Source organism: Dipodomys merriami, unplaced genomic scaffold, assembly GCF_024711535.1.
Source record: "Dipodomys merriami isolate MVZ:Mamm:240054 unplaced genomic scaffold, mDipMer1.0.p SCAF_21, whole genome shotgun sequence".
NCBI lineage: Eukaryota > Metazoa > Chordata > Mammalia > Rodentia > Heteromyidae > Dipodomys > Dipodomys merriami.
Genome location: NW_027203493.1, coordinates 5,462,367 through 5,480,960, shown reverse-complemented (window position 1 = coordinate 5,480,960; position 18,594 = coordinate 5,462,367). Strand labels below are relative to the sequence as shown.

At 34.7% G+C, this 18,594-nt stretch overlaps 2 protein-coding genes across 3 annotated transcripts; both read left to right on the top strand.

The window, feature by feature from the left end:
* Window positions 1-5,502: 5,502 nt before the first annotated feature.
* LOC138834188 (olfactory receptor 5D13-like) lies at window positions 5,503-6,477 on the top strand (the record flags this gene model as incomplete). The annotated part of the gene is made up of 1 exon (XM_070032940.1): window positions 5,503-6,477. A coding segment is annotated over one exon (975 nt), but the record flags the coding sequence as incomplete, so codon positions are not given.
* A 3,674-nt stretch (window positions 6,478-10,151) lies between these two features.
* On the top strand, window positions 10,152-14,670 carry LOC138833672 (olfactory receptor 5D13-like). Of its 2 annotated transcripts, none has more exons than XM_070031958.1 (2): window positions 10,152-10,174; window positions 13,752-14,670. In XM_070031958.1, the coding sequence occupies exons 1-2, from the start codon at window positions 10,152-10,154 to the stop codon at window positions 14,668-14,670; spliced, it is 942 nt and encodes a 313-aa protein (XP_069888059.1). The 2 variants fall into 2 exon arrangements, with proteins under 2 accessions (XP_069888059.1, XP_069888057.1); XM_070031956.1 differs by lacking the exon at window positions 10,152-10,174 and adding an exon at window positions 13,366-13,386 and having other exon boundaries at window positions 13,750-14,670.
* Window positions 14,671-18,594: the final 3,924 nt, after the last annotated feature.

Here is an 18,594-nt window from a genome sequence, read left to right as displayed (position 1 = left end):
TAAATGAGTAAGCAAACAATCTCCATGATACAGTACTTGAATCCTAGGATGTGTGAATGGATCCATTGGATCAATGAACCTTCAGTTGCCAGCCCTAACATTTGCCATTTTTTGTGGAATTGTTCCTATTCACTGTGACAAAGACAGGTAGGAACCCATATTCAACTAGGGTTCACTGGGGGTGAATGTAATGTTGAGTTAGAACATCAGACCCAATTCTCACTATAACACTGAACTTTAATATGTTGGTTACTCTCTTAGAATATAAATATATAACTATGGTAATATAGTTTCATAATGTTTACATATAGTTTAAATATATTGAGCTAATTATACTAACATATTTTTAAAATTATGGTTATATATTGTGAGAAAATAGGCAAAATACATTCCATATGAATATAATTAATAGTTGACTCTAGCCTTAAGCAGATTATATATATCTAATATAAATAATACTTATATGTATTATATATTATAAGATAACATTCTAAAATATATCATACATATCGTATGTATAATATATATTATATATCATACATATATACTTTAAAAATAAATAATGTATACTGTGAAAGATAAATACATATGTGTTATACATAATGTTTATTATACTATATATTTTATATAGGGTAAAATACAATAATTATATTATTGTATATTATATTACACTATATATTATATTGCATATAATATATTAATATAACTTCATATGATATAATATTATAGTTTTTATATGACATATAATATATACAATATAAATTATATTAAATATACTATAATTACATAGTTAAATAATATAGCATAATATATATTATACAATACTATAATAAAAAACATAATCTAATATATAATGTAATATATAATATATTATATGCAATAATATCTATATACTTTTACATATTATATATAATATATAATATTTAAAACACACAGTTTTATTTTTCAGTTTTGACTCTAAAGTGAGGGCCTGAGTGCTGTCCCTGAACTCTTGCTCTAGGCTTGCATTTTAACACTTTGAGCCATAGTGCCATTTCTGGTTTTCTGATAGTTAACTGGAGTCTCATGGGTTTCCTGCCTGGGCCAGCTTTGAACCTCAATCCTTGGATCTCAGTCTCCTGAGTAGCTATGATTACACGCGTGAGCCACAGACACCTAGCTTTATAGAAACTATTTTAATTGCTTATTTATCCTTTTAGACAATTACATCTCTCTGTATTCATAATTTTGGTTAATGAGTGGAGTTGATCACCCAAATGCTCCAGGGTTTTGGCGATGTTCTGCAAAACTAAGTTTTCTCATGGGACTATGATATATCTAATTACACAAAACTCTTACCTTTGACAATATTCAGTGATATTCCCTGGTTTTCACATCCCCAGAAGTGATGATGATATATGTTTATGACGAGGTTCAGTACCAGTATTTCCTTTTCCTTCTGTGTAATCTTTTGCCTGGTTTCTCTGAATTGACTTACTAGGTTGGAAACATATATGATATGAAATAGTCACCCAAGTCTACTGTGGACTCAACTGGTTCAGAGATATTTCTTTTACTTATACAATAAGCAGGGGTAGTTTTGGAGTTTACTAATCTTACTAAAGATTAGTAGATGTCTCACTACGCTGCTTCTGTATTTTGGTGAGTTGACTCTGTTCTTCTGTTATTTTATTCTAACAAGAAAAATATTATGATCTAGTGATCTTTGTCAGTAGAAAGGAGATGTTTATTTCCCAACAGCCTCCAAATACAGTTAATTTTACCAAGTAACTTGGCATGCTACATCCTGAATCCATTCTAGTGGTTTTTTTTCATTTTATATTCATCATGAATCACTAACAAAATGACAATTACAGAGGTTAGGGAAGTAAAAAATTATTATCTTTAAATTTCCTCTAATCCCTGAGTAGTTAAATGAGAGGAATAAGTATGTTGGTAAATGGTAGAATGAAGTTTTTGTAATTGTGCTTAAAAACATTAATGTTTGCCTTTACAAAGAGAGTCAGTGAAGATTGTTTACCATTGAAGTTGAAGGAATAAAGCATTATAAACATAAAGTTAGTATAGGAGAACAATTTCACGCATATGAATATGGGCTCATTGTAGAGAAATCCATCCTCACTAGAAAAGGCTCTGTTACTCTAAGCACACTCAATATCTTCATTTAGAAATTTGCCACAGCAAAGAGAAGGTTTCATGTTTTCACTAATTAAACATGAGGAAATCCTTAAAGTTGCATCAATCACATAAAAATATTATAAACATATTTTCACATTGATACCTGGAATACTAACAATTTTTTTTATTTTTATTAATCTTCTTGTGTTACTCAGACTGTCAAGATCTTCCATCTTTATATAGCTCTTCCGATTACTAGAAGCATACATCACATAATCTCAACTTAGAATAAATTACATTAGTAGGATGTAGCTAGGAAACAGACACACTGCTTTCCCTTGTGTTTGCTATGATGTTTGATTCCCTACCCCAGAGTATATAAGGCTGTATTTTCCCTGCCTTTTCCTCAGCTTTGTTACTATTATTATTTTGATGCTTGTTGGCCTGTTGCTTCAATTGGCATTTCTTTGTGCCCAAGAATGCAGAATATTTCTTTTCACTTTTATAAACTCAGAACCTACTCAGCTTTACTTAATTCTAATCTTGCATATTTATTTGCAACAAGCTATGTGTTCTATCCTTTAAATACATACTAATCTGTGTATTCAGCTTAATACCATCAGCATAATTATTTCAATATAAAGTGATGAAGCATATGAATGTGTTATGATTTTCTGTTTGAAATGGTTCCCTTGAACACTTACCATGTGCAGAACACATCCTGAACAATGGATTAAAATATGTTGCATTTCTAATATTTTGAGAATTGCTTTTGGTTTTCAGTTATATATCTTGTGAAACTGTAACTTTTGTAAAATGTAGAGATTTCTACTATTACTTTATTATTCATTATTACCTGTTTTATCACTGCTGAGACAGTAATGTTGTAACCACATTTTAATGAGTAATATAATTTTCCACTGTGGTTTATGATTCGTGTTGACCATCCTCATTACTCTGAGGCTGATATATACTGTAGGTCATAGTTTGAGTACAACCTGGTCAAAACAATATTGTGAGAATACATTTTAATCAGTAAATAGCCAGTTGTAATAGCATGGGTCTATCTTTACAGCTCCTCAGAAAACATAAATAGGAGATTCATAGCCCAGGCCAGTTCAAGAAAAAAATTCCATTTGAACAAAAATAACAAAAATGAAATAACACTAAACAAAATAACAGAAAAGTTTTAGTATGCAGCTCAAGTGGTAAAGACCCTACCTATCAAGTACATTGTCCTGATGATATGATCCCATACCATCAACAAACAAAACAAAACTTTAGAAAGCAATATCTCTTTACAATTTTCTTTACAATTTACAAAATAAATTAATCATGAATTTAAATGTGCAATGTATTATCATTAAAACACCTCCAGAATGTGTTCCACATGAAGCTACTACAAATTTCAAAGACTGAAGATCAAAAAAAAAAGAACCATTTAAAAAACAGTATATAAACTAGATAACACTTCATAGTGTTTGACTGGTCTAAATAAATGCTATCATAATGCAATTTATGTAAGTAGGAAACTTAGTTCTCTCCTTCAAGTGAATACATTGTAATAAATATAAGTTCAAGCAAATAGCCACAGTGACATTTCCATTGAAGTTAGGTTTCATAGGCTAAAATTAATCTTAAGCTTATGAAATAGATGCCTAGCATCATGTGACTCTCCCTAGATAGCAGCAAGGAGTAAAAGAGTAGAAGTTCTTCAAGAACTTGTAACCCCAGTCCTTTCAGTGACAAAGACATCAGGGATAGGCCTAGAAACCCATAACTCCAAGATATGAGTACTAGGGTATTCTATCTCCAGGCTTCATCTGATTCTAGTCACTTGGATTAGAGGGTCCCCTGTGGGCTCTAGTCACCAATGACTCAGAACTGGGCTGTTTTCATTCTTCAGCTCTCAGTAGCAGTGAATCCTGCAATAAGCATCCAACAGCAATGAAAAAGTCCTTGTAGTGCCATTGCTCTCAGATAGGCCTCGTGTTCTGGCAGTTCCAATCCTACAGTGACAAATATGATAGCTTTTATATTCTGAGGGTGTCTGATTTCCAAGATCATTAACACAGGGAAGCTCTCTGTAAATCCTCTAGTAATCCAAGCCTGCAGTTCCTCATCTTCAGTTATTATCAACCTTCATCCTCCCAATCACTGATGCTCCCATGGTTTCAGCCCTGTCCCTTCTTTGTAGCTCTTCAATTGCCTTCTCATTACTACTGGTCTTGTTTCTACTCCCTAAATGGTGGCTTCTATTCCCTCTTCCAAGGCTGCTTTCTCTGCCATTATTTTTGTGTGTTTACATACTCAGCCTATCCTAGTTATGATAAAGATCAAAAGCAGGAATGGAGAGGCCACTTGAGAATAAGTTTTGCTGATTTAAATATTGCCACCACAGCATTCATCTGTGAAATGTTTGTCCTAGCTTGCTGTTAAAATGAGCTGAATTGGCTACTTATGTAGCCAGCAATGGAATGTAACCAGGGTGCCTGCATTTAGGTTAAATAAGGTAATGCTTCATATAGATTAAGGACAGTACTGACATTCAACATGACACAGTCCTCATGTACAAGGGGTGTATTTGTTCCAACCACAATTTTCTCCCATGCAAATGAAGGACTGTTTTTCACCAGTCAAAAAATTTCTCCTGGGCTACCAGAGGAAGGGCTACCTTTGAAACCTGAATGAAAGTACTTTCAGGGTCATCTGGAATCTATCTACTAAGTCATATTCTACTAAAATATTTTCATGGGAATAGCCTGGAGAAAGCCTGCAGCAACCAGAGTTGTACTCTGACATCAGACACCTGAGATTACTGTCTATCATTCATATATTGCCAAGGAGTGGTAAATGTTGTCAGGATGGCCTGTGGATATACAATTGCCTGCAGGGCTTGGTAATCCTTTGCTTACTACAGTCAGGCCATGAGGAAAGGTTCTCAAAGCCATTGAGTAGGAAATAAAACTCTCTAGTCCTCACAACTGTGGCTAATCTACAACAAAAACAGTAAGAGATTTCTACCATAAACAGTATGATTAACATTAACTGATTTTACAATACACAAGTATCCCTTAATAATAGTTTTGTCTTCTTGGTTACATCTAATCACAGGGAGAGGGGTAGGTTTATAGCTCCAGATAGAGTAAACTATTCTGTAGAGGACAGTGTGGTATTTTCCGTTCTTTTGTTTTGCAAGGTTTAGTTTTGCTTTCAGTAACTGAAACAAACGTTTTCATTCATTTTGTAGAAGCTATCAAAGCCAATGTCAGCTACTGACTTTACGTAGCCACCAGGAACTGGTCTGTGCCACAAACTTTATCCCAGATTCTCAGATTCCCTCAATTCATCCTTTCCTTTCTCTGTGAATAACACTAGTTTTGATCTCGCTATATCCTGCTCCATTTTGTACAAAGGATCAAACAGAACCAGAGTGCTGGTGTGAGCTTCATCCTCCTGGGCTTCTCAGAATATCCGCACCTCCAAGTACCACTCTTCCCGGTTTTCCTCACCAGCTACATCATCACTGTGCTGGGCAACCTGGGCATGATCACCATCATCAGACTCAATCCCAAGCTCCACACCCCCATGTACTTTTTCCTCAGTCACTTGTCCTTTGTGGATTTCTGCTATTCTTCTGTTGTCACCCCCAAGCTCCTGGAGAACCTCGTTGTGGAGGACAGAAGCATCACTTTTGCAGGCTGTGTCAGCCAATTCTTCCTTATTTGTGTCTGTGTAGTAACAGAGACCTTCATATTGGCAGCCATGGCCTATGACCGATTTGTGGCTGTTTGTAACCCTCTCCTCTATACAGTGGCCATGTCACAGACACTGTGTTCCTTGTTGGTGGCTGCCTCCTACTTTTGGAGTATGGTGTGTTCTTTTGTATTCATATACTATTTGTTAAGTTTGAATTTCTGTGGGACAAAGGTTATAAACAACTTTGTGTGTGAGCATTCTGCCATTGTTGCTGTGTCCTGTTCTGACCCTTATGTGAGTCAATTGTCTCTTGTAATCATTACTACATTCAATCAAATAACCAGCCTGGGCATTGTTTTCACTTCCTATGTGTTCATTTTTGTCACTGTGATGAGAATGCCCTCCACTGCGGGGCGCTACAAAGCATTTTCCACCTGTGCTTCCCACCTCACCGCCATTGCTATTTTCCATGGCCCCATCCTTTTCCTCTACTGTGTTCCTACCACCAAAAGCTCATGGTTGTTGGTAGAGATTGCCTCTATCTTTTACTCTGTGGTTGTCCCTATGCTGAATCCACTGATTTACAGTCTCAGGAACAAAGATGTGAAGCAGGCAGCCAGGAGGCTAATCAATTCCCAACTATCCTGTCATAAAAGTTGACTCTGATGCTATGATTTAATTACAAACCAATAAAAATTGTATTTTATTTCTTCACTTGGTGTATCTGCCTCCTAATATTAACAAAACCCAGCCACTAAATTAGCTCCTGAATTATAAATTATAAATATATTATAAGTGATATCTCAGATCATTTAAACTAAGTCTTGGATTGACCTATTTGTGTGTGTGTGTGTGTGTGTGTGTGTGTGTGTGTGTGTGTGTGTGTGTGTGTGTGTGTGTGTGTATCATGGGACCTGAACTCTGGGCCTGGGTGCTGTCCCTCATCTCTCCAGCTCTAGGTGAGGGCTCTATGACTTGAGGGATTCAGCTATTTATATACAAAGGTCAATATAATCTTCATAAATGTTGGATTTTAAAGAGTCTCTGTAGATCTAGACTCTGGAAATAGAGCTCATGATTTCAAATTTCTAGATTCAGATCTATTCAAAATTTTCCCCATGTGAAAACTAGTTCTTGTTCATTCTACATTGGATTGGAAAGTATGCACTCATGCAAACATAAAAATAATGCAAATCATAAAATCTTCTTTAAATTGCTATAATGCAGCATGGTTAAATCTTTTGGGAAGATAATGTGGGAGACAATTATGGAAGTGTTTATGTATGCATTTATATGCATAAATATGTGGGTGTGTGTACAATTTTTATTCATCCATGAGGAAGAATAAAATATCATTTTCAAGGAAGTTGATGTTCTGGAAAAGAAATTTTGTTGACTGAAATAGGTAATATGAAAATATTTCCTAACATATATTAAAATAACATCTAAAATGTAAACAACCATGCACATATATGTAGGGTCATATTCATGTATATATATATATATATATATATATACATATATGATTAAATTGAGTAAATGGTGGTATTTTCAGGGATGAATTCCCATGGTGTAACTCCATTGAAAAGGGAGCTGATAGTTCAACAAGAGTATGAAGAATTTTCAACATGTTTTTATGAGGTATCAGTTCTGTTATTTGGTTAGATTGGTTTCATTGGTTTGTTTTGGCACCAGTCCTGGGGTTTGAATTTAGGGTCTGGATGTTTCCGTAAGATTTGTCACTCAGGATTAGTGCTCTATCACTTGAGCCATAGCCCTAGTTCCAGCTATTAGGTGTTTTCAATTAGAGATGAAAAGTCTCACTTCCCTCCCTAGTTGAACATTCTACCATTATTCATAGATCTCAGTGCCCTGAGTATTTTGGATATTGGGCATGACATCCAGGCACCCAGCAACTACACTGCTTTTTGGAGAGGGAGAAAGCTACATGGAAACAGGTTGGTGGGCAAATACATTCACTTTACTCAAAGTAAACGTGTGATTATAAAACCAGATATCTTGAGGTATGGGTGGTTTAGAAGAGAGGGACAGGCTGAGAAAATGTTGGAAGGGATAAGACACCATACTAAGTGACAGGTTGAGTTGTGATCAAGATGCATTGTACTGATATATCAACACTTTGTGTTGAAATCCCTTTGTATGATTATTTAAAGTTAATAAAATTATTTTTGTATTTCAAGTTCCATTTTTCTTTATGTACCTGTAAAAGGAATGGATTTGTTTTATAAGTTTATGCTTATACTTTATTATCATCTCTGATAATATGATTGTGTGTGACTTCTGTACTTCAGAAAAATTATTAGTTTTTGTAAGAAATAACATGGAAGTTATTATTTTATGTTGTTCCCTTATGGCAACACAATATGATAATCATGAGACTCATATTGCTGTAATGCACAGATATATAAATAAAGGTAAAGGAATAAGCAAACAATCTCCATGATATAGTACTTGAATCCTAGGATGTGTGAACCTTCAGTTGCCAACCCTAACATTTGCCATTTTTTGTGGAATTGTTCTTATTCACTGTGATAAAGACAGGTAGGAACTCATATTCAGCTAGGGTTCACTGGGGGTGAATGTAATGTTGAGTTAGAACATCAGACCCAATTCTCACTATAACGCTGAAATTTAATATGTCGGTTATTCTCTTAGAATATAAATAAATAACTATGGTAATATAATTTCAGAATATTTACATATAGTTTATATATATTGAGCTAATTATTCTAACATTTTAAAAATTATGGTTTTATATTGTCACAAAATAGGCAAAATACATTCAATATGAATACAATTAATAGTGGACTCAAGCCTTAAGCAGATTATATATATCTTATCTAAATTATAATTATACTTATATGTGTAATATATATAATAAGATAACATTCTAAAATATATCATACATATTGTATGTATAATATGGATATATATTATATAGCATACATATATTATAAAAAAGAAATATGTATATACTGTTAAAGATAAATACATATGTGTTATACATAATGTTTATTATAGTATATATCATATATAGGATAAAATACAATAATTACATTATTGTATATTACACTATATATTATATTGCATGTAATATATTAATATAACTTCATTTGATATAATATCATAGTTTATATATAACATATAATACTTACAATATAAATTACATTAAATATAGTATAATTACATAGTAGTATAATATAGCATAATATATACTATACAATACAATAATGAAATACATAATGTAATATATAATATATTATATGCAATAACATAATCTATATACTCTTACATATTATATATAATATATAATATTTAAAACACACAGATTTATTTTTCAGTTTTGACTCTAAAGTGAGGGCCTGAGTGATGTCCCTGAGCTCTTGTTCTAGGCTAGCATTTTAACACTTTGAGCCATAGGGCCATTTCTGGTTTTCTGATAGTTAACTGGAGTCTCATAGCCTTCCTGCCTAGGCCAGCTTTGAACCTCAATCCTTGGATCTCAGTCTCCTGAGTAGCTATGATTACAGGCGTGAGCCACAGACACCTAGCTCTATAGAAACTATTTTAATTGCTTATTTATCCTTTTAGATAATTACATCTCTATGTATTCATAATTTTGGCTAATGAGTGGAGTTGATCACCTAAATGCTCCAGGGTTTTGGGGATATTCTGCAAAACTAAGTTCTCTCATGGGACTATGATATATCTAATTGCATAAAACTGTTACCTTTGAAAATATTCAGTGAAATTCCCTGGTTTTCACATCCCCAGAAGTAATGATGATATATGTTTATGACGAGGTTCAGTACCAGTATTTCCTTTTCTTTGTGTATAATCTTTTGTCTAGTTTCTCTGAATTGACTTACAGGTTGGAAACATATATGATATGAAATAGTCACCCAAGTCTACTGTGGACTCAACTGGTTCAGAGATATTTCTTTTACTTATACAATAAGCAGGGGTAGTTTTGGAGTTTACTAATCTTACTAAAGATTAGTAGATGTCTCACTACGCTGCCTCTGTATTTTGGTGAGTTGACTCTGTTCTTCTGTTATTTTATTCTAACAAGAAAAATATTATGATCTAGTGATCTTTATCAGTAGAAAGGAGATATTTATTTCCCAACAGCCTCCAAATACAGCTAATTTTACCAAGTAACTTGGCATGCTACATCCTGAATCCATTCTAGTGTTTTTTTTTCATTTTATATTCATCATGAATCACTAACAAAATGACAATTACAGAGGTTAGGGAAGTAAAAAATTATTATCTTTAAATTTCCTCTGAGTAGTTAAATGAGAGGAATAAGTATGTTGGTAAATGGTAGAATGAAGTTTTTGTAATTGTGCTTAAAAACATTAATGTTTGCCTTTACAAAGAGAGTCAATGAAGATTGTTTACCATTGAAGTTGAAGGAATAAAGCATTATAAACATAAAGTTAGTATAGGAGAACAATTTCACACATATGAATATGGGCTCTCTGTAGAGAAATCCATCCTCACTAGAGAAGACTCTGTTACTCTAAGCACACTCAATATCTTCATTTAGAAATTTGCCACCGCAAAGAGAAGGCTTCATGTTTTCACTAATTAAACATGAGGAAATCCTTAAAGTTGCATCAATCACATAAAAATATTATAAACATATTTTCACATTGATACCTGGAATACTAACAATTTTTTTATTATTATTAATCTTCTTGTGTTACTCAGACTCTCCAAGATCTTCCATCTTTATATAGCTCTTCCGATTACTAGAAGCATACATCACATAATCTCAACTTAGAATAAATTACATTAGTAGGATGTAGCTAGGAAACTGACACACTGCTTTCCCTTGTGTTGGCTATGATGTTTGATTCCCTACCCCAGAGTATATAAGGCTGTATTTTCCCTGCCTTTTCCTCAGCTTTGTTACTATTATTATTTTGATACTTGTTGGCCTGTTGCTTCAATTGGCATTTCTTTGTGCCCAAGAATGCAGAATATTTCTTTTCACTTTTATAAACTCAGAACCTACTCAGCTTTACTTAATTCTAATCCTGCATATTTATTTGCAACAAGCTATGTGTTCTATCCTTTAAATACATACTAATCTGTGTATTCAGCTTAATACCATCAGCATAATTATTTCAATATAAAGTGATGAAGCATATGAATGTGTTATGATTTTCTGTTTGAAATGGTTCCCTTGAACACTTACCATGTGCAGAACACATCCTGAACAATGGATTAAAATATGTTGCATTTCTAATATTTTGAGAATTGCTTTTGGTTTTCAGTTATATATCTTGTGAAACTGTAACTTTTGTAAAATGTAGAGATTTCTACTATTACTTTATTATTCATTATTACCTGTTTTATCACTGCTGAGACAGTAATGTTGTAACCACATTTTAATGAGTAATATAATTTTCCACTGTGGTTTATGATTCGTGTTGACCATCCTCATTACTCTGAGGCTGATATATACTGTAGGTCATAGTTTGAGTACAACCTGGTCAAAACAATATTGTGAGAATACATTTTAGTTAGTAAATAGCCAGTTGTAATAGCATGGGTCTATCTTTACAGCTCCTCAGAAAACATAAATAGGAGATTCATAGCCCAGGCCAGTTCAAGAAAAAAATTCCATTTGAACAAAAATAACAAAAATGAAATAACACTAAACAAAATAACAGAAAAGTTTTAGTATGCAGCTCAAGTGGTAGACACCCTACCTATCAAGTACATTGTCCTGAGTAACGATTCGATACCATCAACAAACAAAACATTAGAAAGCAATATCTCTTTACAATATTCTTTACAACTTTCAAAGTAAATTAATCATGAATTTAAATGTGCAATGTATTATCATTAAAACACCTCCAGAATGTGCTCCACATGAAGCTACTACAAATTTCAAAGACTGAAGATCAAAATAAATAGAACCAATTAGAAAACAGCATTTAAACTAGATAACATTTCATAGTGTTTGACAGGTCTAAGAAAATGCTATCATAATGCAATTGATGTACCTAGGAAACTTAGATCTCTCCTTCAGGTGAATACATTGTAATAAATATAAGTTCAAGCAAATAGCCACAGTGACTTTTCTTTTGAAGTCAGATTTCATTGGCTGAAATTAATCTTAATGTTATGAAATAGAAGCCTAGCATCATGTGACTCTCCCTAGATAGCAGCAAGGAGTAAAAGAGTAGAAGTTCTTCAAGAACTTGTAACCCCAGTCCTTTCAGTGACAAAGACATCAGGGATAGGCCTAGAAACCCATAACTCCAAGATATGAGTACTAGGGTATTCTATCTCCAGGCTTCATCTGATTCTAGTCACTTGGATTAGAGGGTCCCCTGTGGGCTCTAGTCACCAATGACTCAGAACTGGGCTGTTTTCATTCTTCAGCTCTCAGTAGCAGTGAATCCTGCAATAAGCATCCAACAGCAATGAAAAAGTCCTTGTAGTGCCATTGCTCTCAGATAGGCCTCGTGTTCTGGCAGTTCCAATCCTACAGTGACAAATATGATAGCTTTTATATTCTGAGGGTGTCTGATTTCCAAGATCATTAACACAGGGAAGCTCTCTGTAAATCCTCTAGTAATCCAAGCCTGCAGTTCCTCATCTTCAGTTATTATCAACCTTCATCCTCCCAATCACTGATGCTCCCATGGTTTCAGCCCTGTCCCTTCTTTGTAGCTCTTCAATTGCCTTCTCATTACTACTGGTCTTGTTTCTACTCCCTAAATGGTGGCTTCTATTCCCTCTTCCAAGGCTGCTTTCTCTGCCATTATTTTTGTGTGTTTACATACTCAGCCTATCCTAGTTATGATAAAGATCAAAAGCAGGAATGGAGAGGCCACTTGAGAATAAGTTTTGCTGATTTAAATATTGCCACCACAGCATTCATCTGTGAAATGTTTGTCCTAGCTTGCTGTTAAAATGAGCTGAATTGGCTACTTATGTAGCCAGCAATGGAATGTAACCAGGGTGCCTGCATTTAGGTTAAATAAGGTAATGCTTCATATAGATTAAGGACAGTACTGACATTCAACATGACACAGTCCTCATGTACAAGGGGTGTATTTGTTCCAACCACAATTTTCTCCCATGCAAATGAAGGACTGTTTTTCACCAGTCAAAAAATTTCTCCTGGGCTACCAGAGGAAGGGCTACCTTTGAAACCTGAATGAAAGTACTTTCAGGGTCATCTGGAATCTATCTACTAAGTCATATTCTACTAAAATATTTTCATGGGAATAGCCTGGAGAAAGCCTGCAGCAACCAGAGTTGTACTCTGACATCAGACACCTGAGATTACTGTCTATCATTCATATATTGCCAAGGAGTGGTAAATGTTGTCAGGATGGCCTGTGGATATACAATTGCCTGCAGGGCTTGGTAATCCTTTGCTTAGTATAGTCAGGCCATCAGGAAAGGTTCTCAAAGCCATTGAGTAGGAAATAAAACTCTCTAGTCCTCAAAACTGTGGCTAATCTACAAGAAAAATAGTAAAAGTTTTCTACCATAAACATGATTTTACAATACACAAGTGTGCCTTAATAGTTTTGTCTTCTTGGTTAGATATCATAAAGGGGAGAGTGGTAGGTTTATAACACCAGATAGAGTAAACTGTATTCTGTAGAATACAGTGCAACATTTTCTGTTCTTCTGTTTTGCAAGGTTTAGTTTTGCTTTCAGTAACTGAAACAAACACTTTCATTCATTTTGTAGAAGCTATCAAAGCCAATGTCAGCTACTGACTTATATAGCCACCAGGAACTGGTCTGTTCCCCAAACTTTATCCCAGATTCCCAGACTCTCTCATTTCATTCTTTCCTTTCTCTGTGAATAACACTAGTTTTGATCACACAATATCAAATGTTCCATTTTGTCCATAGGATCAAACAGAACCAGAGTGCTGGGGTGAGCTTCATCCTCCTTGGGTTCTCAGAATATCCGGACCTCCAAGTACCACTCTTCCTGGTTTTCCTCACCATTTATACCATCACAGTGCTGGGCAACCTGGGCATGATCACCATCATCAGACTCAATCCCAAGCTCCACACCCCTATGTACTTTTTCCTCAGTCACTTGTCCTTTGTGGATTTCTGCTACTCTTCTGTTGTCACCCCCAAGCTCCTGGAGAACCTGCTTGTGGAGGACAGAAGCATCTCCTTTGCAGGCTGTGTCAGTCAATTCTTCTTTGTTTGTGTCTGTGTAGTAACAGAGACCTTCATGTTGGCAGCCATGGCCTATGACCGATTTGTGGCTGTTTGTAACCCTCTCCTCTATACAGTGGCCATGTCACAGACACTGTGTTCCTTGCTGGTGGCTGCCTCCTACTTTTGGAGTATGGTGTGTTCTTTTGTATTCATATACTATTTGTTAACTTTGAATTTCTGTGGGACAAAGGTTATAAACAACTTTGTGTGTGAGCATTCTGCCATTGTTGCTGTGTCCTGCTCTGACCCTTATGTAAGTCAGTTGTCTATTGAAATTTTTGCCATATTCGATGAAGTAAGCAGCCTGGGCATTGTTTTCACTTCCTATGTGTTCATTTTTGTCACTGTGATGAGAATGCCCTCCACTGCGGGGCGCTACAAAGCATTCTCCACATGTGCTTCCCACCTCACCGCCATTACCATTTTCCATGGCCCCATCCTTTTCCTCTACTGTGTTCCTACCACCAAAAGCTCATGGTTGTTGGTGAAGATTGCCTCTATCTTTTACTCCGTGGTTGTTCCTATGCTGAATCCACTGATTTACAGTCTCAGGAACAAAGATGTGAAGCAGGCAGCCAGGAGGCTAATCAATTCCCAACTATCCTGTCATTAATGTTGATTCTGATTCTTTATTTAATTACAAATGAGTATAAAATTGTGACCCAAACTCAATGGATATCTAGTGGCCCATTGGTGGCCAGGAAAATGGCCCATGTTATGCTTATCACAAAGAATAAATTGTTTTCAAAGCAAAAAAAAAATGTATTTTATTCCTTCCCCTTGCATAGTTATATATCTTCCTTCTTGTATTAAAAAATGCAGCTTCTAATATACAAAGGTTTTTATAAGTGCAAACTTGGGCCATTTAAACTAATTTTGGGATTCAGCTATTTTTACACTAATGTTAATAAAATCCTTATAAGTGTTGGATTTTAAAGAGGCTTTGCAGATTTTTATTCTGGCAATAGAACTCATAACTTTAAATTTCTAGATTGAGGTCTACTTAAAATTTTCCCCTTGTCAAACTTATTTATAGTTCATTCTACATTGAAAGTATGTACTCATGCCAATACTACAAAATATATAAATCTTCCTTTAAATGTCTGTAATCTAGCATAGTTAATTTTTGGGGGGCAAGAAAATGTGTTAGAAAAAATGTGGAAGTGTTTACATGTGTAATCCTATCCATAAATATGTGGTATCTATAAAATGTATTCATCCATCAGGAAGAATAAAATATAACTTGCATAGATATTGATAGATCAGGATAAAATTTTGTTAACTGAAATAAGTAAGGCTCATCGAGACAAAGTGCAAATATTTTCTCTCATATATGAAAATTACATCTAAAATGTAAATATCCACACTTATATGTTCAGGGTCATATTTACATATAAACAATAAAAAGAGTAAATCATGGTATTATCAAGGATGAATTCCCATTGTGTAACTACACTGAAAAAGGACCTGACAGTTCTACAAAGCATATGAGGAATTTAAAACATGGTTTTTCAAGGGAACAGTTTCTTGAGTTTGGTTTGGTTGCTTTTTTTCTTTAATTTTTTGTTTTGGCACCAGTCCTGGGCCTTGAATTTAGGGTCTCCATTCTATCCCTAAGCCTTTTCACTCAAGGTTAGTATTCTTTCACTTGAGCCATAGCTCTAGTTCCAGCTTTTTGGTGATCAACTGGAGCTAAAATTTTCACTTACGTTAATACCTGGCCTGTCTTCCAACCACTATTTGTAGATCTTAGCCTCCTGAGTAGCTAGATTACAGGTGTGAGACGTAGCCATCCACCAAGTACATTGATTTTTGGAGAGTGAAATAGCCAAATAGAGAGAGGGGTAATAAGCAAATACATTCATTTTACTCAATGTAATCATGTGATTATGGAACCGGGTATCTTGAGGCTAGGGTGGAGTGGGAGAAGGGCAGGCTGAGAAAATGTTAGAAGGGATGAGATACTGAACAGGATCCTTTGTACTAATTGACAGGTTGAAATGTGATCAAGATGCATTGTACTGATATATGGACATGTTGGATTGAAATTTCTTGTATGATTATTTAAAGTTAATAAAATTATTTTTGTATTACAAGTCCCAGTTTTCTTTATGCACCTTTGAAAGAATCAGTGAGTTTCATGTGTTTATACCTCTAGTTTATTGTCATCTCTAATAATGTGATTGTGTCACTAATTTATTCTTTTTTTTTTTGTCAGTCGTGGGGCTTGAACTCTGGGCTCTGGCACTCTTCCTGAGTTCTTCAGCTTAAGTCAAGCACTCTATTACCACTTGAGCCACAACACCACTTCCATTTCTCTCGTTGTTAAATGGAAATAAAAGTCACATGGACACTCCTGCCTGGGTTGGCACTGAACTGTGATCTTCAGATCTCAGCCTCCTGAGTAGATTACAGCACAAGTCACTGGTTCCTGGCACTGATTTATCCTTGAACATTTATTTGTATTTGTAAGTAATATTGTGGAAGGAGGTCAATTACTTTTATATCATGTCTCCATGACTGCACAGTGTAAAAATCATGACACTGATATTGCTCTAACATACAGATATGTAATTTAAGGTCAATAAATAAGCAACCTTAATTTCAGGTGGTATATAATATGAATCCACATATCAATGAACTTCAAGTGTGTATGCTGAGATCCATGAATCTGACTTGGCTGTATGACTGGATCAGTTGGGTCAATGGTCATTCAGTTGCCAGGCCTCATACTTGCCATTTTTCCTGGAATATTTGGGTACCAGTCTTTCCTTGGAGCAAAGTCACAATTGAATATTCTAAGGATAAAATGATGGCAAAAGGTTCTGTTTCTTTAATGATGTGCTATGATCTTTTAACTTAGAATAAGTTATATAACCAGGTCTAAAATAAAGGGGTCAGAAAGCTGCCTACCTCTCACCAAACTGTGCATTTGTAAGTCAGGAGTAATGAGGACACACTGGGGAGATCATTCACTTCTTTGAACCCCTTCCTGTTTTCTTTGCCAGTGAGAAACAACTTTAATGTATATAACAAACACTCCACAATTTTCTGATTTAGTATAGTTTTCTATAATGGCAGTTCATTTGTCAGCTGTAACCAGACTTTGATGTATAAAATGCATGTAAAGATTTACTTGCTCTGCTTATTAAGATACTTAAGTAATTGTCATCAGTTTGAGGTTTAATCCAACCTATTAAATTTACTTGTTTTTACCCAAGATGGAATTTTAATTCTAAGTAAAGATTTACATTAAATTACAATTTATAGTTTTAGAAACAGTCTTCTTACCATTCATGACAAAAAGAAAGAGTAACACATGGTTTACCTAGTTTTTTTTAAAATGTAAAACATGTAGTTCAGGGCCTTGCACTTGTGAGACAGGGAGTTTACAACTGAAGGCACACATCCAGACCTTTTGTGATAGGGTCTCCACATTTTTCCTGCACTTGGTCTGAGTGTGTCATTTACCTACCTCTGGCCTTTCTCTATGTCCAACTTGTTCAAATGGGATCTTACTACCTTCTTTGACTGGGCTGAACTGAAACTGTGATTCTTTACTATCTGCCTCCTAGCTGGGATTAAGGCATCTGAGCCATTATGCTTGTCAGGTTTTACTTCCTAAAGATGAAAAACAACATAATTCCTTGTAGATGTTTCAAATATACACATTACATGATTACCATTCTAGTCTTGGCTTTGTTGATTATGCCTGGTCCTATAAAACTTGAACTAAGTTTCTACCTCTAGCTTTTTGCTAGATAATCTGAGCTAAGTATGTTGAGTTTTTTGTCTGTCCAAGCTTACCCCAAAGTGCACTTCTTAGTTCTCAGCCCCCTGAATAGCTAGCATTACAGGAGGGAGACACTGGCATCCAGCTGTCTAGTTTTTTTTTCAATTTCTGTGTTAAAAATCTTTCTTATGTAATTTCAAAAGTGTATGTTGTACTCTGTAAGCTTATTATCATGACAATAGTTTGGCCATTTGTGCCAATGTAGCTATGTGTCAATCAATTATATTTTCTTTAAATATTTTATCTATATACTCTTAGATTCATTTTCATTCTCAAGAAAATAATGTAGTCATATCAATTTTATATGGTTTCTTCAATGACAGTAGTATATAGCAATTCAAGCTGGATAATTCAGGTTTGGTTGTGTCCATTTTTCCTCAAAGTTCCTAAAAATTTCTAAATATTTGCACAGTTCAATTTTTTAAACCATGGTAATTGTGAATATTTTGTCACTAAAGGTCAATCTAGTGTCCCATCCTCAGCCAGCCTCACACAGGTGCTAATATCTGTTTAGGAGATCGACCTGGAAAGACAGGAGAAGTGTTCCCAATCTCTGTGACAGATATGCTTAGAAACCCATAATGAACTGGGTTTAGCTAGGGGTGAATCTAGTATCAAGTTAGAAAAGAACATCCAATTCTTAATATAAAGTGAAAGTTTAAAAAGTAGGTTAATGCCTTAGATATAAATAGAGTTTTAGTTTTATACTATTGTTTATATATATAGCTTAAATAGTGTGATAAA